This window comes from Lactuca sativa, chromosome 4 (assembly GCF_002870075.4).
Source record: "Lactuca sativa cultivar Salinas chromosome 4, Lsat_Salinas_v11, whole genome shotgun sequence".
NCBI lineage: Eukaryota > Viridiplantae > Streptophyta > Magnoliopsida > Asterales > Asteraceae > Lactuca > Lactuca sativa.
The window spans coordinates 149,189,384-149,206,182 of record NC_056626.2 but is presented as its reverse complement, the minus strand read 5'-3'; the positions used below and the strand labels follow the sequence as shown (position 1 = coordinate 149,206,182).

Genomic DNA, 16,799 nt, shown 5'->3' with positions numbered 1-16,799 from the left:
AGAGAGAGAGAGGTAAAGGTTCAAATGAGAACCAAAAAAGATTAAGAACCGTAAGAACCTTTAATTTTAAATGTTTATAAAGGGTTTAGGGTTTAGGGTTTAGGGTAACCCTAAACCCTTTAAAAACATCTAAAGTTAGAAGTTCTTACGTTTCTTAATCTTTTTTGGTTCTCATTTGAACCACTTCATATATATATATATATATATATATATATATATATATATATATATATATATATATATATATATATATATATAAAGAGAGAGAGAGAGAGGGGTAGGTTCCGTTGAGATTAAAAATAAAATAGAGATTTCGAGATTCAACCTTAGCCATGTATTTCACATCTGCCGCTCTAACCCTTAGGCGTACCGGCGCGGTAGGTTTGGTGTAATCATAAATGATTACACAGTGCCATCCGTTCCTTTCTCCTCCGCCACCATCCCCACCACCGTAACTGTCACCGCCACCACCACTACCACCACCTATGACACCAGTCGACCCCACCATTGTCACCTCCATTACTTATACCACCGCCACCTCTGTCACCACCACCTCTTATGCGACTAACTGTAATAATCATTTATGATTACTCAATCTGTGAACAGACATATATATATAATCATTTATGATTATGCATATACATATAAACATGTATAACTCTGTATTATTATACCTCTCTGCCATATAATCATTTATGATTAGGCATACGTCGTTGCTACTGGTACGCTGGAGCATTAGAGCGGCAAATGCAAAATATGTGGCTGATGTTTAATCTCAAAATCTCTACTTTTTTTTAATCTCAAGTGAACCGTCCCATATATATATATATATATATATATATATATATATATATATATATATATATATATATATATATATATATATATATATGAAAAACGATCAACTAGTCCGGAATGGATTATTCCAAAGTCGAGTACAGACCGGCCCGTTTTAAAACGACTTCCCGACTAAGTGATCAACTACTTAATGGAATTTTGTAATGCATACCAAGATACCAGACATCTTGGACATATTTGACGAAGTCAAAAATGACACACGATAATGTTGATATTGAGATTTTACAGGTTACTTCTTACTTCCTTTGTGTTTTTATAGATTATTAACCGAAAAAACCTAGTCTAAAATGCAAAGAACGTGTCTGCAACGTGAAGACCATGTCTGTAATATAGGGTTAATCCAAATCTAAAGCCTTAGAAGGCTACTTAATTGCCATTAGTGTCCCGCTGGTAACTTCAAAAACTAGTATATGGTCGTGTGTCTTGCCTTTAGCCCTCCTTTGTACTCCTCTGAAATGAACAATTGGGATTTTGAATGCAAAGAACATTCTGAAATATGCAGAATAGTCTGGAATATGAAGAATAATTTGTTTTGGAATGCCTCTAATAATATGAAATGTTGTTTCAGCCAAGGTTTTAAAGTACGAAATCACGCCTCGAAACGTTTTCCCTCCGCCTCACGAGGCGTAAGCCTCGAGGCGGAGTGAGGTGTAAGCCCGAAGCGGAATATATATATATATATATATATATATATATATATATATATATAGCCTAGGTTAACGTGTTGCTTACATTTATTATACGCGAGAATATACCAATAGAAATTTAGTAAAATTAAATAATTATTTAATTAAATAAAGATAGATATTAAATGATTTCCATAATTACATGTATATTAAATGATATGCATAATTATAATTTTATTTTTATGAAAATTAATTAAATTCGTTATTAGTGTCAGCAATAACATTTTTTTAGAATGAATTCGTATCTAGGTTTTTATGTTTGAGTTTGTGTTTTATTTCAGGACTCACTCACTTAAAATATGTTAGATATATGGTTTAGTGGCACTTGAAAATCTGATAATCGTGATAATCACTTTCAAATCGAAGTATTTGGGTGGTACTCCCAAATCCTCAGTTGGATAAGACTCAGATAAAATCAGAGAAGAAAAGAAAGAGAGAATGAAATGGTGTAATTTTGTGAATACCAGAAAAGTGACTAAAATTGGTTATAAACCTTCCTTATCTGAAAAAACTGTCATATAACAGTTTTTCTCACCAGTAAAAACTGTTATAAATCCGGGTTTTGTATAAGTATTAATGCAAAGTCAAAACCGGGTCAAATATTCAAAATTTGGATTTTCTGATGCAGCTCGACCCCAGCCAGGGGCTCTGCCCCTTGGACCCCGCTCTTAGGGGCGCTGCCTCCGGACCCCCATTTGTTCAGGGGCTTCGCCCCTAAATGACAGTATACTTTGATACTTGATCAAACTTAAACAAGTGTGTACTCCACACCTTCCTTGTTTAATATTTATCAAGATCAATTTTAATCAACAAAGTAATCCTATTACACTTAAATAACATTGATGATAACAAATCACCAACAAAATACAATAAAGTTGCATGGAATATGAAGAACAATAGTGTATTCTAGTAGAATACATTCTTATTCTGCTAGAATACACTCTTAGTCTTCTAGATACGAATTCATTTTAAAAGAATATTATTGTTGACATTAATGACATGATGTAAAGGATTGGCCTGACATGGCTGAAGGAAGTCTTTACTCAACTTGGTCTGAATGTGATACGATATACGTACGTTTTAGTTACATTACATAAGTATTAGTCACTTATAATGAAATATACTCTAATAATATATGTTATTTCCAACCTATTTTGAAGTAATGCATTCCAATAAATATAAAGGAGGCCTATTGATTTTTGGGGGTTTTGGATTTTTGGTCATTTAAGCTAACAATATATGATAATTCCTACAATTATTGTTCAGAGCTATGTGAACATGTATCCTTAAAATTTTTGTGTCTATCCGGTATTGGGGTACCCAACCCATCGATGTCTACCTAAAGAGTTTCATACTTAAACTTGTGTAACGCCCGTAGATCCGGGCTAGTCAATTTAGAGACGATAAGCATCAAAAATGAATTTTTGATGGAAGATTATTTATAAGGATTAATCTTAACCAAGTTGTAGTATATGACACAAGGTTTCCGTTCATATAAAGAACGCCAAAATCCAAGTTATAACGAAGAAGTTATGACCTGTCGAAGTTTCACGACAGAACCGGCACGACCCAGCGCGCCGTAAATAGTGAATTTAAGGTAGATAGATATCTATCCTTAGTGATCTAAACAAGAGTCGAAGATGTCTTCGATAGTATTCCAACGATAAAAAGACAGACGAAAACGGAGTTCAGATGAAGGAGTTATGAATTTCGAACAGAGTTTTCCTGTCCCGGCCTACTAAAGATAATATATAAGTAATATTTTTATAATATATTAAAAATAAAGTCAAAATTAGCCAATGAAGTCTAAACGAGAGTTGTAAAGCATAATCTCACATACGCGTCGATATAAAGAACGTCGAAAACGGAGTGTGTATGCGAAAGTTATGAATTTCTGAAGTTCGGGGCGCGAAACCCCAAAACTGTCAGATACCACGACGTGGCAAGTCTTCTGACACCTCCGGGAGTCCCCCAGATGCAACTTGCGATGACACATGCAGTGACGACCAAGCCCACGACGTGGCAAGGGCAGATTTTGCCCTATAAATAGATTTGAAGGGTCAGCCGAGTTTGGTTGCTCATTCTCTCATCTCTCACCCATATTACCTCGATTTACGTGCAGAGAAGTACCCCCGAATCCCCGGTATCATTCCCAAGACCCGAAGCAAGTCCCGAAGTCCGAAGATCCCGAGAAGAAAAGAGTTTCCGAGCCAAAGCTCTGCCCGCGAGAAACCTGGTGTGTGAAGTGATCCCGATTTCCCCGAAGAATATCTACTTGAAGAGCCGTATTGTTGTCCGATCATCTTCTAATCAAGTGAGTGTGTGGTCACTTTCTTCTAACACATAAATATTAACTATTTGCTATGAAATACGTGCTATGTGTTTATATATTGTTGTTTATTTGAGATGTTGGTGGAATACATGAACTATATAGGTTTTAATGAGTTAAACTGTATATGTATTTTGTAACTACAAATATGTTGGGTGGGACATGGGTAGATGAGATCCGTGAGTATGGATCAGATCAAGAGATTAGTTTAGATCCGTGAGTAGGAATCAGATCAAGAGGCTAGTTTTAGATCCGTGAGTATGGATTAGACCAAGAGGTTAGTTTTAGATTCGAGAGTATGGATCAAGTAAAGAGATAAACTTGCTATTAGTCCGGGAGTATGTATTAAGACTAAGTTAATTGTCCCTAGTCCGGGAGTATGGATTGGGCACAATTATAGATTCGGGAGTATGGATCAGATATGATTAAGACTAAGTTAATTGTCCCTAGTTCGGGAGTATGGATTGGACACAATTATAGATCCGTGAGTATGGATCAGATCAGGATTAGGGTATAGTTAATTGTCCCTATTCCGGGAGTATGGAATGAGTACAATTATTGATTCGGGAGTATGGATCAGATCAGGAGGTTAGTTTTAGATCCGTGAGTATGGATCAGGTGAAAAGGTAGTTTTAGATCCGTGAGTATGGATCAGGGGAAAAGGTTAGTTTTAGATCCGTGAGTATGGATCGAGTGAAAAGGTTAATTTTAGATCTGTGAGTAGGGATCAGGTAAAGAGGAAAATTTTAGATACGAGAGTTTAGATCGTGTCGTTGTGAGGATCGATGGGGTGGGATAAGAGTTGCCTTTATATGGTGGAAATGTACAAGTTTGAATGTTCTATATTTATAAATATATGATATAACATTGTGGGATGAAAACCCTATATGCTCACCAGGCTCCCAAGCCTAACCCACTCAGTTTTCTTATATCACAGGAATCGATATGAAGACATATTTCACAGAGATTTAAAGGATATATAAATCATTAGTGTAACTAAATGTAAGTTCTGTTTATGCTTATATGTCTGTATCGGAACATGACATCCCGATGTTCAAAACATAAACAAATCGGTCTTTTCTGGCCGTGAAATTGCGGATGTCACAACTTGTGAAAGCCACAAACGTACCTTAATAGTATTGTAAGAGATAGAGTTAATAGTATTGTAAGAGATAAAGTTGGGACTTTAGGGTTTTGTATGTTGGTTCCTAGAGGTTGACCACTACTCAGTTAGTGAGGATTGCACTATTACCTAGGTTGACACATATCAGAGGTAAATTTCATGTATAACATGGGATAAACGTCAAAAATAGTGGTCCATTTAGTCAGGTTATAATTATTTAGTCATATGTGAATACTTTTTTTTTACTTTTCATTGTTTGGTTGATGCGGAAAATATGAATTTATTTTACTTATAATTATATAATTATTAGAGTTTATCAAACCACAATCTATTAGTATTAAATAAGTCATAAACAAAATAAAGATGACCATTAAGAGAGGGCCATAAAAAGCATAAAAACAGAAAATCATTTATCTTTTATTATGAACTGAAATTTCAAATAGTCGTATGGGAATTTTGCTTTTTTGTTATCAACCTATGCTTTCATTCAATCAATTTTCCTAAAAAATTTCCAAACTCATCATCTACAATATCATGACCATGTTCGATTTTCTTTATCCAACTTTCAATGGCTTTGATTTCTTTCTTTGTGTCTACTGTCTCACGGCTTAGCTCATTGTTGGAGCTTGGTAAACAATTAGCGTTGAGATTGAATTTTGATTAATCGAAAGACATTTTAGAGAATGACTTAATGGTTTTTGATGTGAATTATGTTAGAATCTCAACTAATTTAAATAGATTTTAAATATAGATGTAGGTGATAAATTGAATGATTTTTAATGGTATGTGAGAAATCATAAGTTATGTGAGTGTTTATGTGATAATAAAATGGTACGTAGAAACTTGTTACAAAAAATACAACTTCAGAATTTGATCTTGATTTCAGAATACGATGTTACAAAGAGAGTAAGCGATTATTTTACAAAAACACAAAAAAATTGTTATTTTTGTTAAAAGTTTTGTTTATAAGTATCATCTTTAATAAATAAAGAACTTTTTTGTCACATGACATGTTCTCCTTCAATTTGATAAATGTCAAATAGTAATTTTGAAATAATTATTTTTCCACATGTCATTTTATGGGTTTTCCTATTTTATTAAACTTCATATAATATTTTAATGCAATAATTGCAATAAATATAGTAATAAATGGACATCAATTTCATTAATTAACTTACCTCCTAATTTCAAAAAATTTAAATTAAAGTTTATTAGTTCATTTTATTTATTTATTTAATTTATTTGTTTAAATTTAAAAGATAAAAAACATTTCAATTTTAATAATTCATTATTTTTTTTCTTATAAATTCAAAGTTTTTAATTATTTAGACCTTCATATTTAACTTTTTTTTTAAATTAACTCATGTAATACATGAATCTCACAACTAGTTACTTAATTGATGTCCTTAGATTTTATATTTTCGAGAACCATTTACATTTCATGACACATCTTTGTTTACCTAAAAGATTTACTCTAATTTAGAATGCAAATTTAATTCCAAATTGTTTTATAGAAAAATAAAATCATATGCATAGCAATTTTGAAACGGTACGTATAATTTCGTTTGGAAATTTTGTGAAGGAAATGAAATACAGATAATCAAACAAAATGTGGGTTTTTAGCAAAAAGTAAAACATTCATTATTATGTATAGTGGAGAAGTGTGTTGTTAATCATGGCAAGGTGGGAACTAAGTGGCTTTGATTAATAATAGAGTATAATATGATGACCTGTGATTTAATTAAAAAACTTGTTTAAAAAATATAATTTGATGAAACTATTATTAAACGGTGGATTAAATATTTTAAAAGTTAACAAGTAATGCTTTTCATTTCAACTAATAATTTATAAAGGGTTAAATGCATATTTTACTATTAGGCAACGATTTTTTTTTTTTTTTGGCTGGAATATGGAATAATGAAATTTAAATGATGTTTTTTTTTACATAATGTGATAAAAATTAAAATATTTCACTATCCTGCCTACAAGAATCACATTGTCTAAATAAGTTAAAAGTTGACCCCAAGAAAATTTATAACGTCACCTGAATGTTGAATGTAAAAGAAGTTTATGATTTTACGCAAAACCAATGTTACCCTCTTTTAGGACAAAATGAGTAAAAGTTGTCTTATTTTTTTAGATCGGTGTCATATGATAACATGTTTTTAATTTTTTATCAGTTGAATCACTTATGCTATCGAATCTTTTGTGCATAACAAGTCATTGCACTTGCAAAAAGAACACATCACACGCAAGTCAACTTTAACTTCTTGATCGATTTAAGCGAAAAATTGAGTTGGCATGAGTGGCACGTGACGATTAGAGCATTTAGGTCATAAATGATTTTTCTTTCTTTCATTTTTCCAAGTTATCAAACTTTTTTTTTTCATACTTATTGTAACTAAAAGAAAACGTTTTACTCTAACACTCATTAGATTGTTGGCGGATATAATGGATATATTTTTGTAACAAGACTGTCTATAGTCTATGTGACATGTATTTTCACACTTAGTCATCATCATCCGATTTTTATTTCTACAGAAAGGCGGCGAGGAAGGCAACAGGGTGGAGCTTGACCAATTAATTTGCGGATAGAAGTATTAGAAACTAAAATTAACATTCTTACACATAAAGAAACCAAATTTTTTTTAAACACCAAAAATACTTAAAATTAATGTTCTCACATAAAAAAAACTATTTTTTTCAGAAATTAAACACCAAAAATATCTAAAAGAAGAATTGCAACTCAAACTGATGACCATTAAGGTCTTTAAATTCATCAATTCCTGACTTCCAATCAATGTATTCAACAATTTCTCTTTCAATGTAAACCGCCAAGTTGTTTGCAAAAAATTCATCGAACATCTTATTGCAATGTCAGTTCTTGAATAATTTAATTGTTGAAAATCTCCTCTCTATTGCTGTGGTAGAAACTGGCAGTGTTAAAATTAACCAACCGAACTACTCTGCAAATAATATGTCTCACGTTTTTTAGTTTCCTTAAGACCATTGCATAGGTTAGCAGTAGTTGATACACCATTTAGCTTGAGATTCTTTGTTTTTTTTCAAACAACTGAATATATATATATAAAAAAAAAAAAAAAAAAAAAAAAAAGAGGTTAGCGCAAGGCTAACAAAAAATTACAAAGGAATTGACAAGATCGGGTTTAACCTCCAAGACAACCGACTAACACTAATTTTCCTATTTCTACGCACAGTCCAATTATAAGAATAGTCGATCAATCTATCAATAAAAAAAATTCATTATAATATTAAGGTCATTAAAAAGAACATCGTTACGAAAGTTCCAAAGAATCTACCATATGGTCACAATTATAGGCTCCAAGGCCGCACGTTTAACAGAAGAAAAACGAACATTGTTGATCCAGTTCACAACACCTTCAACCCCCACAAATGTAGGAATGCTCAAATCACACCATCTGCCCAAAAAACACCACAACTCTGCAGCCACCTGGCAAAAAAAGAGAATGTACGAAAGGTTTCCAAATCCAAGTTAAAAATGTTGCAACAATTGAAGGGAATTCAAATCCTTTATCCTCTAGATTAACCAGAGTTGGAATCATGTTTAAATGTACGCGCCAATAAAAAAAATATTCACTTTACGAGGAAGATATTTAGACCACCTGGTTAAAGTGAAATCATCAATACATCTTCTAACTTCCACAATCGTAAATTAATTAGAGCCGCCAAAATTTCAAGACCAGTGATATGTGATATGTAGAGTCTGAGAAAGGAAAATCAATAAGCAAATCAAGCATTTGTTGCAACTCACCAACCACAATACCTTTGTAACATCATGAATTTTCACCCAAGTTTTAAAAAAAAAAAAAAAAAAACATTTCTTTAACAGAATATGTTGCGGAAGATTTATTCTGGTTATTTCAAAAACATTACCAATGTTACTTTCATGTCAAAATAAACACATAACAATTTAAAGTTCACAAAAACATATTAATAAAAACTCAACATGTCCAAATGGTATCATAACTAAAGATACTAAATAAAACTACCCCATGGTTCCCGTCCTCACCAAGGCACCATGTCAAACTACCTGTTTCAACATACAAAGAAAGCCAACAAGCAAAGAACAAGTGTTAGCATAAGCTAAGTGAGTCAATATAGTACTATGTTAAGACAACACACATATCATAGATAGACTCACACAAAACATCCACACACAGTCAAAGACTCACTAGCAAGACATACAACATCACACCACATAACAAGCACATGTTTAACTCGTTTTATTTTAGTTCTTCTTTTAGAGCTTGTTTTATTTGTTACTCTCTTCAACGCCGTTGTAACTAATTTAATTTTATCGATTCACCGCTTAAATATTAACATAATATTTTGTTTCCCCGCTTTACATTAATAGTTACTCACCGCTCACCGCTGTAATTATTAAAGTATTACCTCCTAGTTAGGGTCTATTTATTCACCGCAAGAAACCCCAAAGCAAGACCCCGTTTTCTACTAACGTGGCCGGCACGACCCAATGCACTAAGTGAGGTGCGACTCTCACCCGTAATCATTGCTCCCGGTGTGTTGCGTTCGCTACTCTAACTGTGCACATACGTATACATGCATTGTCGTTCAGGATTGGTACGAACGGTGCCAATTCCGACAAATACACCTCCCAAATCCCATGTGATGTTTGCGTTGGTCCCACCGCTTGACCAACATCACTCCAGTCCCGGTGTACCAAGGTGTACCAAGACCATGTCCCGAGTGGTTGTCTAGAAAAAATCAGTCGGCGTCAAAGTTGGCTTAAGCTCTTTATCCTATATGTATCTTTCAACCCACTAAGCCTTCATAATATCTGGATTTGGTATATAACTATAACTAGGTTACTACCCTTCGCCCCGCCAGTATGTTCCCCTTTTTAATTTAATAATGATTAATTAAATAAGGAGTTACACTTTTACCCTTTCAAATAATCATGTAAATATTATTAATTTTCTTTTATTAACATATTACCTCTTTAAGGGTTATTTTCATGCAAACATGTAATTTTATGAAGTTGTTACATTTCACATCACACACTACTTTCATACACAACACATATATTAAATTGATACAACACTAGCATGTTTGTCCTAAAACATTTTAAACAAATATTTTCAAACAAGATTTAACATGTTCACATCACATAAAGTTCATACACTTCTCTTAATCTAGCACGTGAAAGCTATCAATTGCGCGCTATAGCGGCGCTATAGCGTTTTGCGGAGGTCAAGAACTGCTATTTTTAGTTTAGCGTTTTCATTTCACGGTACCGCTATTTACCGCTATTTCAATAACTGCTATAGCGACGCTACGGGCGCTATTCCATTTTTGTTCACACTTTTGGCCATTTGGTTACTTTTTTCAATGAAAAACTAGTCTTAATGATCTCACTACACTTTCATTTTAAAAAACCTGAACAAATAACATAATTAAAAACATTCAAAGCAATTACGTCTACCTACAACTATTTTACTCATCTCATTTTGTACTCACGCCAACTTGAGTTGTCATGGTCACACTCCATTAATGCTTTTTGTAAATCGACCCACGCCTATCAGGCCACGACTTGGGAATTAACTCCTTAAATCAACCACGGCCTACTAATACGATATTGAACCCGTGCAATCCAATTAAACTCTATTTGACACTTTTACACTTCCTAGTTTCCATATTAATATAATAGAATATTATGTTATGTTTTTATATGACTTTTTAGGTTTGATGATATTAATTCTATATAGACTTATAGTATTAATACTCAAATATATAAATTCTATATAAATATAATATAAAATTATAAATTATACGTAATATTAAAAACCCGCTATATCACCGTTATACCACCGTGATAACCGCGATCTCAAATAGCGGCATGTGACCGCTATTGAAATTTTGACCGCGATAACTGCATAGAGCATGTCCCTAACTCACATCTCACACCAAATAAAGAGGAGTTTAGCCTGCAACATCCTAGATACCATTACACACAAAACATTACAGCAATAATGGCATAGCAGTCAATCATCAAAAAGGGCACATGCATCCTAGATAACTAGGTTCATCCCAATCCATCTAAGATATGAGACACTCCTAACAATGTACTTTTAAAACCACAAGTCGACTCACGTTTAATTAACAACCGCAAAAGCTAAACGTCCGTATATACTTCGCCTTGTAATATCGTCTAATTCGCCAAACGACCTAAACATAAAATTTATTTAGCTTATACCTTTACACCTTTCATAATAATTTATAAACCAAACATATATACCTTTAAAAACTAGTAGCTCATAAATTATGATTCCATAATTTATTTGTCGATTATAAATTACCTACTTCCTAAACATCTTAGTTACCCTTTAATATTTCACATGATTTAACTTAGACATGAACCATGTAAATGCAAACAAATGTCATACTTCATCAAATAAATCTTTCAAGCTAACCAGATTGGATTAAGAATTATTATCACAACTATTTTAAACATCTATTATACTTAAATTCCCTCGTGAAAAGAATAATTCTTTTACAAATTCATAAATCTTTCTCATGTATTCTGTTCTCTCATGTCATCATATTTATGTAGTATGTAAATTAATTATTTTAACATTACTTTCTGTAAATAATTACCTCTTCCAAGGTAATTGGCCACGTGATTAAGCAAAGCTTTGACAAACATCACTTTGTGCGGCATATGATGGATCAAACAAAAACGAAGATGGAGATAAAAAGACAAAACTGTAATTTTGTAATTTTGTAATTTTGTAATTTACCTTGATAGATTCCAATTTACTCTTTCAAACGTCAAGCCCAATCTTCAAGCCCAAAAGCGGAACCCTTCGGCCTTCTTCTCTTTTGGTCGTTCTGCAATCTCCATGATTCCTCAATGCGGGTATTACAGGACACGACTCAACGAATGCGATCACTCTCTGCTAACGGACATAGGCGGATTTCTCATCGGCCCACTCCACACCCACCGCCGCCGTCTTCCTTCTTCCCTGAAACGGACGCCACCCTCACGACCACCGTTGCCACCTTCTGCCTTCTCATCGCCGCTGTCGCCACTGCTTACTTGCGGTGAAAGCACAAAAGGGGAAACAGAGCCGCCGGTGGTAAGGTTCGTTTTCCCACTGACCGACGCCTCCTCCTCTCTCTCTCTCTCTCTCTCTCTCGTGATTTCATCGAGTGGATATTATTTTTTTCAAATCCTTGGTTGATTGTTTATAATTTGATGTTGTATGTTCGTTGATGGTCGTTTTGATCGTATTTCAACTTGGTTTGGGGTTTATATTATCTGATTGTGATACTTTTCTTCATAATCAATGATGTAGTTTTTAAATGTGCCTAATTCTAAGCAACAAGAGATTTGGTAAAAGTGATAATGATTATGATTATGTAATTATCGAAGTCAAACTAATCCGATGCAATCAAGAAATGAATTAGTAGTAAAAGATATAAGAGCAGATTCATGATGATCAGACTAGAAGGATAATTGCTAGATAGCCAACCCTAAAAAGGACATGAACAGTATGCTGTCCCTCTGGTGTCAAAACTCATATGAACCAGATCTTCATCCCCTTCATGCTTCATTTCTATAATAGCTGATTCTTTGTTATATGTTTTACCCTTTGTTGATCCATGTTATGTGGTTCTTAACTACATCTACAGTGTCTGTAACTACATATAACATCAAAAAAACTGCTTTGGTGTTAGGTGGCATCATTGCATTTAGTCACAAAAGAGTTAATACATGAAAGGAATTCATGAATCTTCTGATTCAATCTCTCTTCTGCTGCTTCATCCACTTTCTTTTTAAAAAATGATGCTGAGAAAGATTGCTGGAAGAATACAAAGTGGAAGATCATCAAAAAGATTTAAACTTTTATGCAACAAACACTTGTACTCCACAAACAACAAACAAGTAAGCATTGAAGCAAACAATAATGGAGATGGAGAAAAAAAGAGTGATGGATCTTTAACTCACCATGACTCATATCGAGATCTTGAGAAGCTTGATTTCATGACTGCTGCCAAGATTCTCTTCACCACTCCACCTAAACAGAAGAAATTCGGGTATCATTTTTTATACACTTAAGTTATAATAATATTTGATCGATCTTACTTAATATACATGATTATTATTATCATCTTTCTGATATTCTCTCAGGCTTGATTTTCATCTTGTTCAACTCTTCTTCGTTTGCTTACCTTCACTTGGTACTACTTATACATATATATCTTATCTCATTAACTTCAAAATGAAACATTTTTTATTAATTAATTAATCTCCATCTAAATGCTCTTTTTTTTTTGTATATATTAGCTGTCTATTTGGTTGCACAATATGCGCGTCATGAAATGAAGAAAATGGATGCAGTAAGTCAACTCTTCTTTTTTCTTTCACTCTGTTTTGTAATTAATATTATGGAAATGAATTGCAGGAATTGGAGAGGAGACAGATAGAAGAGGCGAAGAAGATGAAGGAAAAAGAAGGGGAAGTATTAAAGTCTAATCCACAGTTAATGGAGGTGAAAGAAAGACTTGATAGCTTGGAAAAAACTGTTAAGGAAATTGTGATGGAATCAAAATTCCAACGAAGTGTAAAAGTTGAAGGTGAAATACCACAGAAAAAAATGGCGGATGAGAAAAAAGAAAGAAATGGTGGTGATAATATTAATATTAATCAGAATGTGGCAAAAAGTGGAGGCAATGAGAAGTAGAGTAGAGACCAATTTCTGCTGTTATGTTAAGGAGTAAAGTTTTAGTTACTGTTGTAATTATTTTATGCACTTGTAGGAGGAGGGTTTTTATATTTTACAGAGGGAATTGAATTTATTGGGGATTTAAAGATTTCATTACATGAAATGTCATGTGTTTGGGTTTTGGGGAATTTGGGAGAATATGGATGGATTTCAAAGTGTGGTTGTTTTCATCCGTTATTTTTCATTTTGATTTCGGGTTTTGCTTATTGCTTTGATCAATCATGTGAAATTCGTTAAATTCCGGACACTGGAATTGATTTTGATGATATTTAGATTTGTTGGAAGTAGGAAATAAGTTTTTTAAACTTCGGATTAAAAATCCTTTTTGGGCACCTTCATGACCATTTATTGTCTCTCTTTCTTTTATTATTATTATGAAAAACTAGAAAAAAAAAAAAAAAAAAAGTTAAACATAAACACTTTTTACCCCAAAATTTTATTTGATTATAAATTTTGTTTTAAAAAAAATGAAAGTTAATATTCTCTAAAATAATGTGATTATCTTTTTTATTCTCGTATCTCATCCTTAATGTTCTAAATCTTGCCCTCGAGTGATATGAGGTGATTATTTGTTCTGTTCCATCCATATAATTTTTTACACCAATGCAAACTTCCATCAATTGTTGTGTAAGTATGTTATCAGCGGCTATATAATCCTCACACTAAAAGGATTTTAAATCTACTATTCAGAAGTTTTGTTTTATATCCGAAATGTTCAATCAGAAGTGTTTAATATCTTTGTATTTTTTTTAACAAAATGTCACAGTTTAAGCCTGTGTATCTTATATATTGCTATATTTTTAAAATTTTTATTAGATTTGAATAAAAATCAAAATATTTTTCTAATTTTCATAATTATTTATTAGATAATGAAATTTAAAATTATTTTGTTTAAAATCTAGAATATTTGGAATATACTTTTATCCCAAAAAAAAAGTACTTTTAATTTGACATACAGGATCACTTCCAAAAAGTTGTATACTAAAAAAAAAAAACTAGATTATTCGTATATTTTAAATTTAAAAATTGTAGTTTTATAAATATCTCTTTTTTAAGTTTTTTAATTACTAAATTTTCTTATGGGTCAAGTTTGATTAAATTGGGCCGGGCTTTAAATTTAGGCTATTTTTGCTACATCATATATTATTTTAGCTTTGCAATTTGCAAACAACCTAAACATTTTCCCTTTCCCTCTTTCATCTTCAATCACCAACTCGCACTTCTCTCAATTCATTTTATTTCATTGTGTATTAGAGGGACATATTTGAAATCTCCTATATGGATTTATGCTTTTTTTTTTAGGTAGTATCAACTATCAACTATCAATCACCATGGGTGATGAGGAACCAAAGCCTCTGAATTACGTATCAGAGATTGTATTGAAGAAAAGGAAAAGCAATGAGGATTAGGCAAATAGAAGGAAAGAACAATTGGAGCAAAGGGTGAAGAAGTCTAAAACTGATAATTTCGTTATCAAGAACCCTGAACAGTTTGTCAGATAATCCCTTATAAAATAAACAATTTTTTCCCATTTAAAATACTCACAATTGATTAATTTCACCTCACTAATCCTTTCTTTGCTCAAAATTGTTCCCAATTTTAATCGAATCAACAGAGTTTTTTTTTTTAATGATTTTATCCAGGAGGCTGATCTTATCAAAATGAAATATCGTTCAACACGTAAGTTTTTTTTTTGTACTTTTTTAAAAAGAAAAAAGTGAAAATATTTAAATTAGTGGATAACTGTTAATGCATGCAGGCAATGAGTGATGATGGAATTATATGCATAGAAGAAGATATTGTAAATGAGATTGCAAATGTGGGCCCACATTTCAAGTTTGCAGGTTTTTTTGTCTTCTTAATTTGAATAGGGTTTTTCTTTGGGTCCACCTAATTTGACCAAAAAACCCCCTTCTTGGTTACCTTATTATTTTGGGTTGAGACAATCTATAATAATTATATAATGATTATCTACTTTTGACTTTTTAACAATGATTATTATTTGTTATTTCTAAATAATTATTTTTATTAACTTTTATTTTAAATAATATTTTATAACAAAATATTAACTAACATATTTTTTTTAACTTATGTACGTATGTTTTACATTTTTTATACTAAAACAATAATAAACACTATGAGACAAACTTTAATCATTCAATAATCAACTAATTTAAAAATTCTTCAAATACAAGACATAAATAATATTCTTTAACAATCCTCTATAGTTATGAAATCACGATTACAAGGTTTCAGTTGTCTATAAATTTGCAGACGTGACATAAACATATTTTCCTATCCAGCTGTACACAGGGCTCTGTGACGGATCCATAAAGCCGAAATGGTAGGCATCGGACAATCTTCTTTTAATTGTACCATAACATAATGAGGACCACGTATAAGTGAAATTGTAATAATCCGATGGTCCAAAAATTCTTCCGGGCCTTTCCAAAGAGGAAAGAAAGTTAAGGAACCACGATTGGTTAAGAAAGTAAGGATCACACCAAACCTATTAGCAATCAGGATACCTGTTTCAGGCATAAGCATCCAATGTTCCGTTGGTGCACTCGGTCCGAAGAAATACAATGAATTCCACAATTCATGGATTCCATCTGTGAAAACCGTAGCATATACATCGAATGCACTCTCTAACTCGTGTACTAGTTGTTTTCGAACGTAGAGCCATTGATCTTCGCCATACCCGAGACAAACAGATATTGCTCGAAATCCACAATATCCATCACCCTCAACATTTTGTATATGTGAGACGTATGGATGAAACACGGGTGGAATGTCATCCATTAATGGATGAATGTAGCATGACTCAGGCTCTTGGTTCAAATCCATAAATTCATTTAAGTCTGGAATTGCTTCATTCAAGTCTGGAATTGCTTCATTCATGTCTGGAATTGCTTCATCAAATTCTGAAATTGCTTCATTCATGTCTGGAATTGCTTCATCAAATTCTGGAATTGCTTCATTCATGTCTGGAATTGCGGTTACATATGAACTAT

General features: G+C 32.6%; 1 protein-coding gene across 3 annotated transcripts; it reads left to right on the top strand.

The window, feature by feature from the left end:
- The first annotated feature begins 11,892 nt into the window (after positions 1 to 11,892).
- LOC111892262 (uncharacterized) lies at positions 11,893 to 13,955 on the top strand. Of its 3 annotated transcripts, none has more exons than XM_023888333.3 (5): positions 11,893 to 12,135; positions 12,737 to 13,096; positions 13,191 to 13,240; positions 13,347 to 13,399; positions 13,465 to 13,955. In XM_023888333.3, exons 2-5 carry the CDS (start codon positions 12,843 to 12,845, stop codon positions 13,741 to 13,743), a joined length of 636 nt encoding a protein of 211 aa, XP_023744101.1. In that variant the 5' UTR covers positions 11,893 to 12,135; positions 12,737 to 12,842; the 3' UTR covers positions 13,744 to 13,955. The 3 variants fall into 3 exon arrangements, with proteins under 3 accessions (XP_023744101.1, XP_042757119.1, XP_023744099.1); XM_042901185.2 differs by having other exon boundaries at positions 11,893 to 12,140; positions 12,692 to 13,096; XM_023888331.3 differs by having other exon boundaries at positions 11,894 to 12,140.
- Positions 13,956 to 16,799: the final 2,844 nt, after the last annotated feature.

What these genes read in the sequence shown, in the direction of transcription:
- LOC111892262 (XM_023888333.3), top strand. Translation starts at nt 12,843, where the DNA reads ATGATGCTGAGAAAGATTGCTGGAAGAATACAAAGTGGAAGATCATCA. An exon ending in CCTAAACAGAAGAAATTCGG is followed by an intron (nt 13,097 to 13,190) that starts GTATCATTTTTT and finishes ATATTCTCTCAG; the next exon opens with GCTTGATTTTCATCTTGTTC. An exon ending in AAATGAAGAAAATGGATGCA is followed by an intron (nt 13,400 to 13,464) that starts GTAAGTCAACTC and finishes AATGAATTGCAG; the next exon opens with GAATTGGAGAGGAGACAGAT.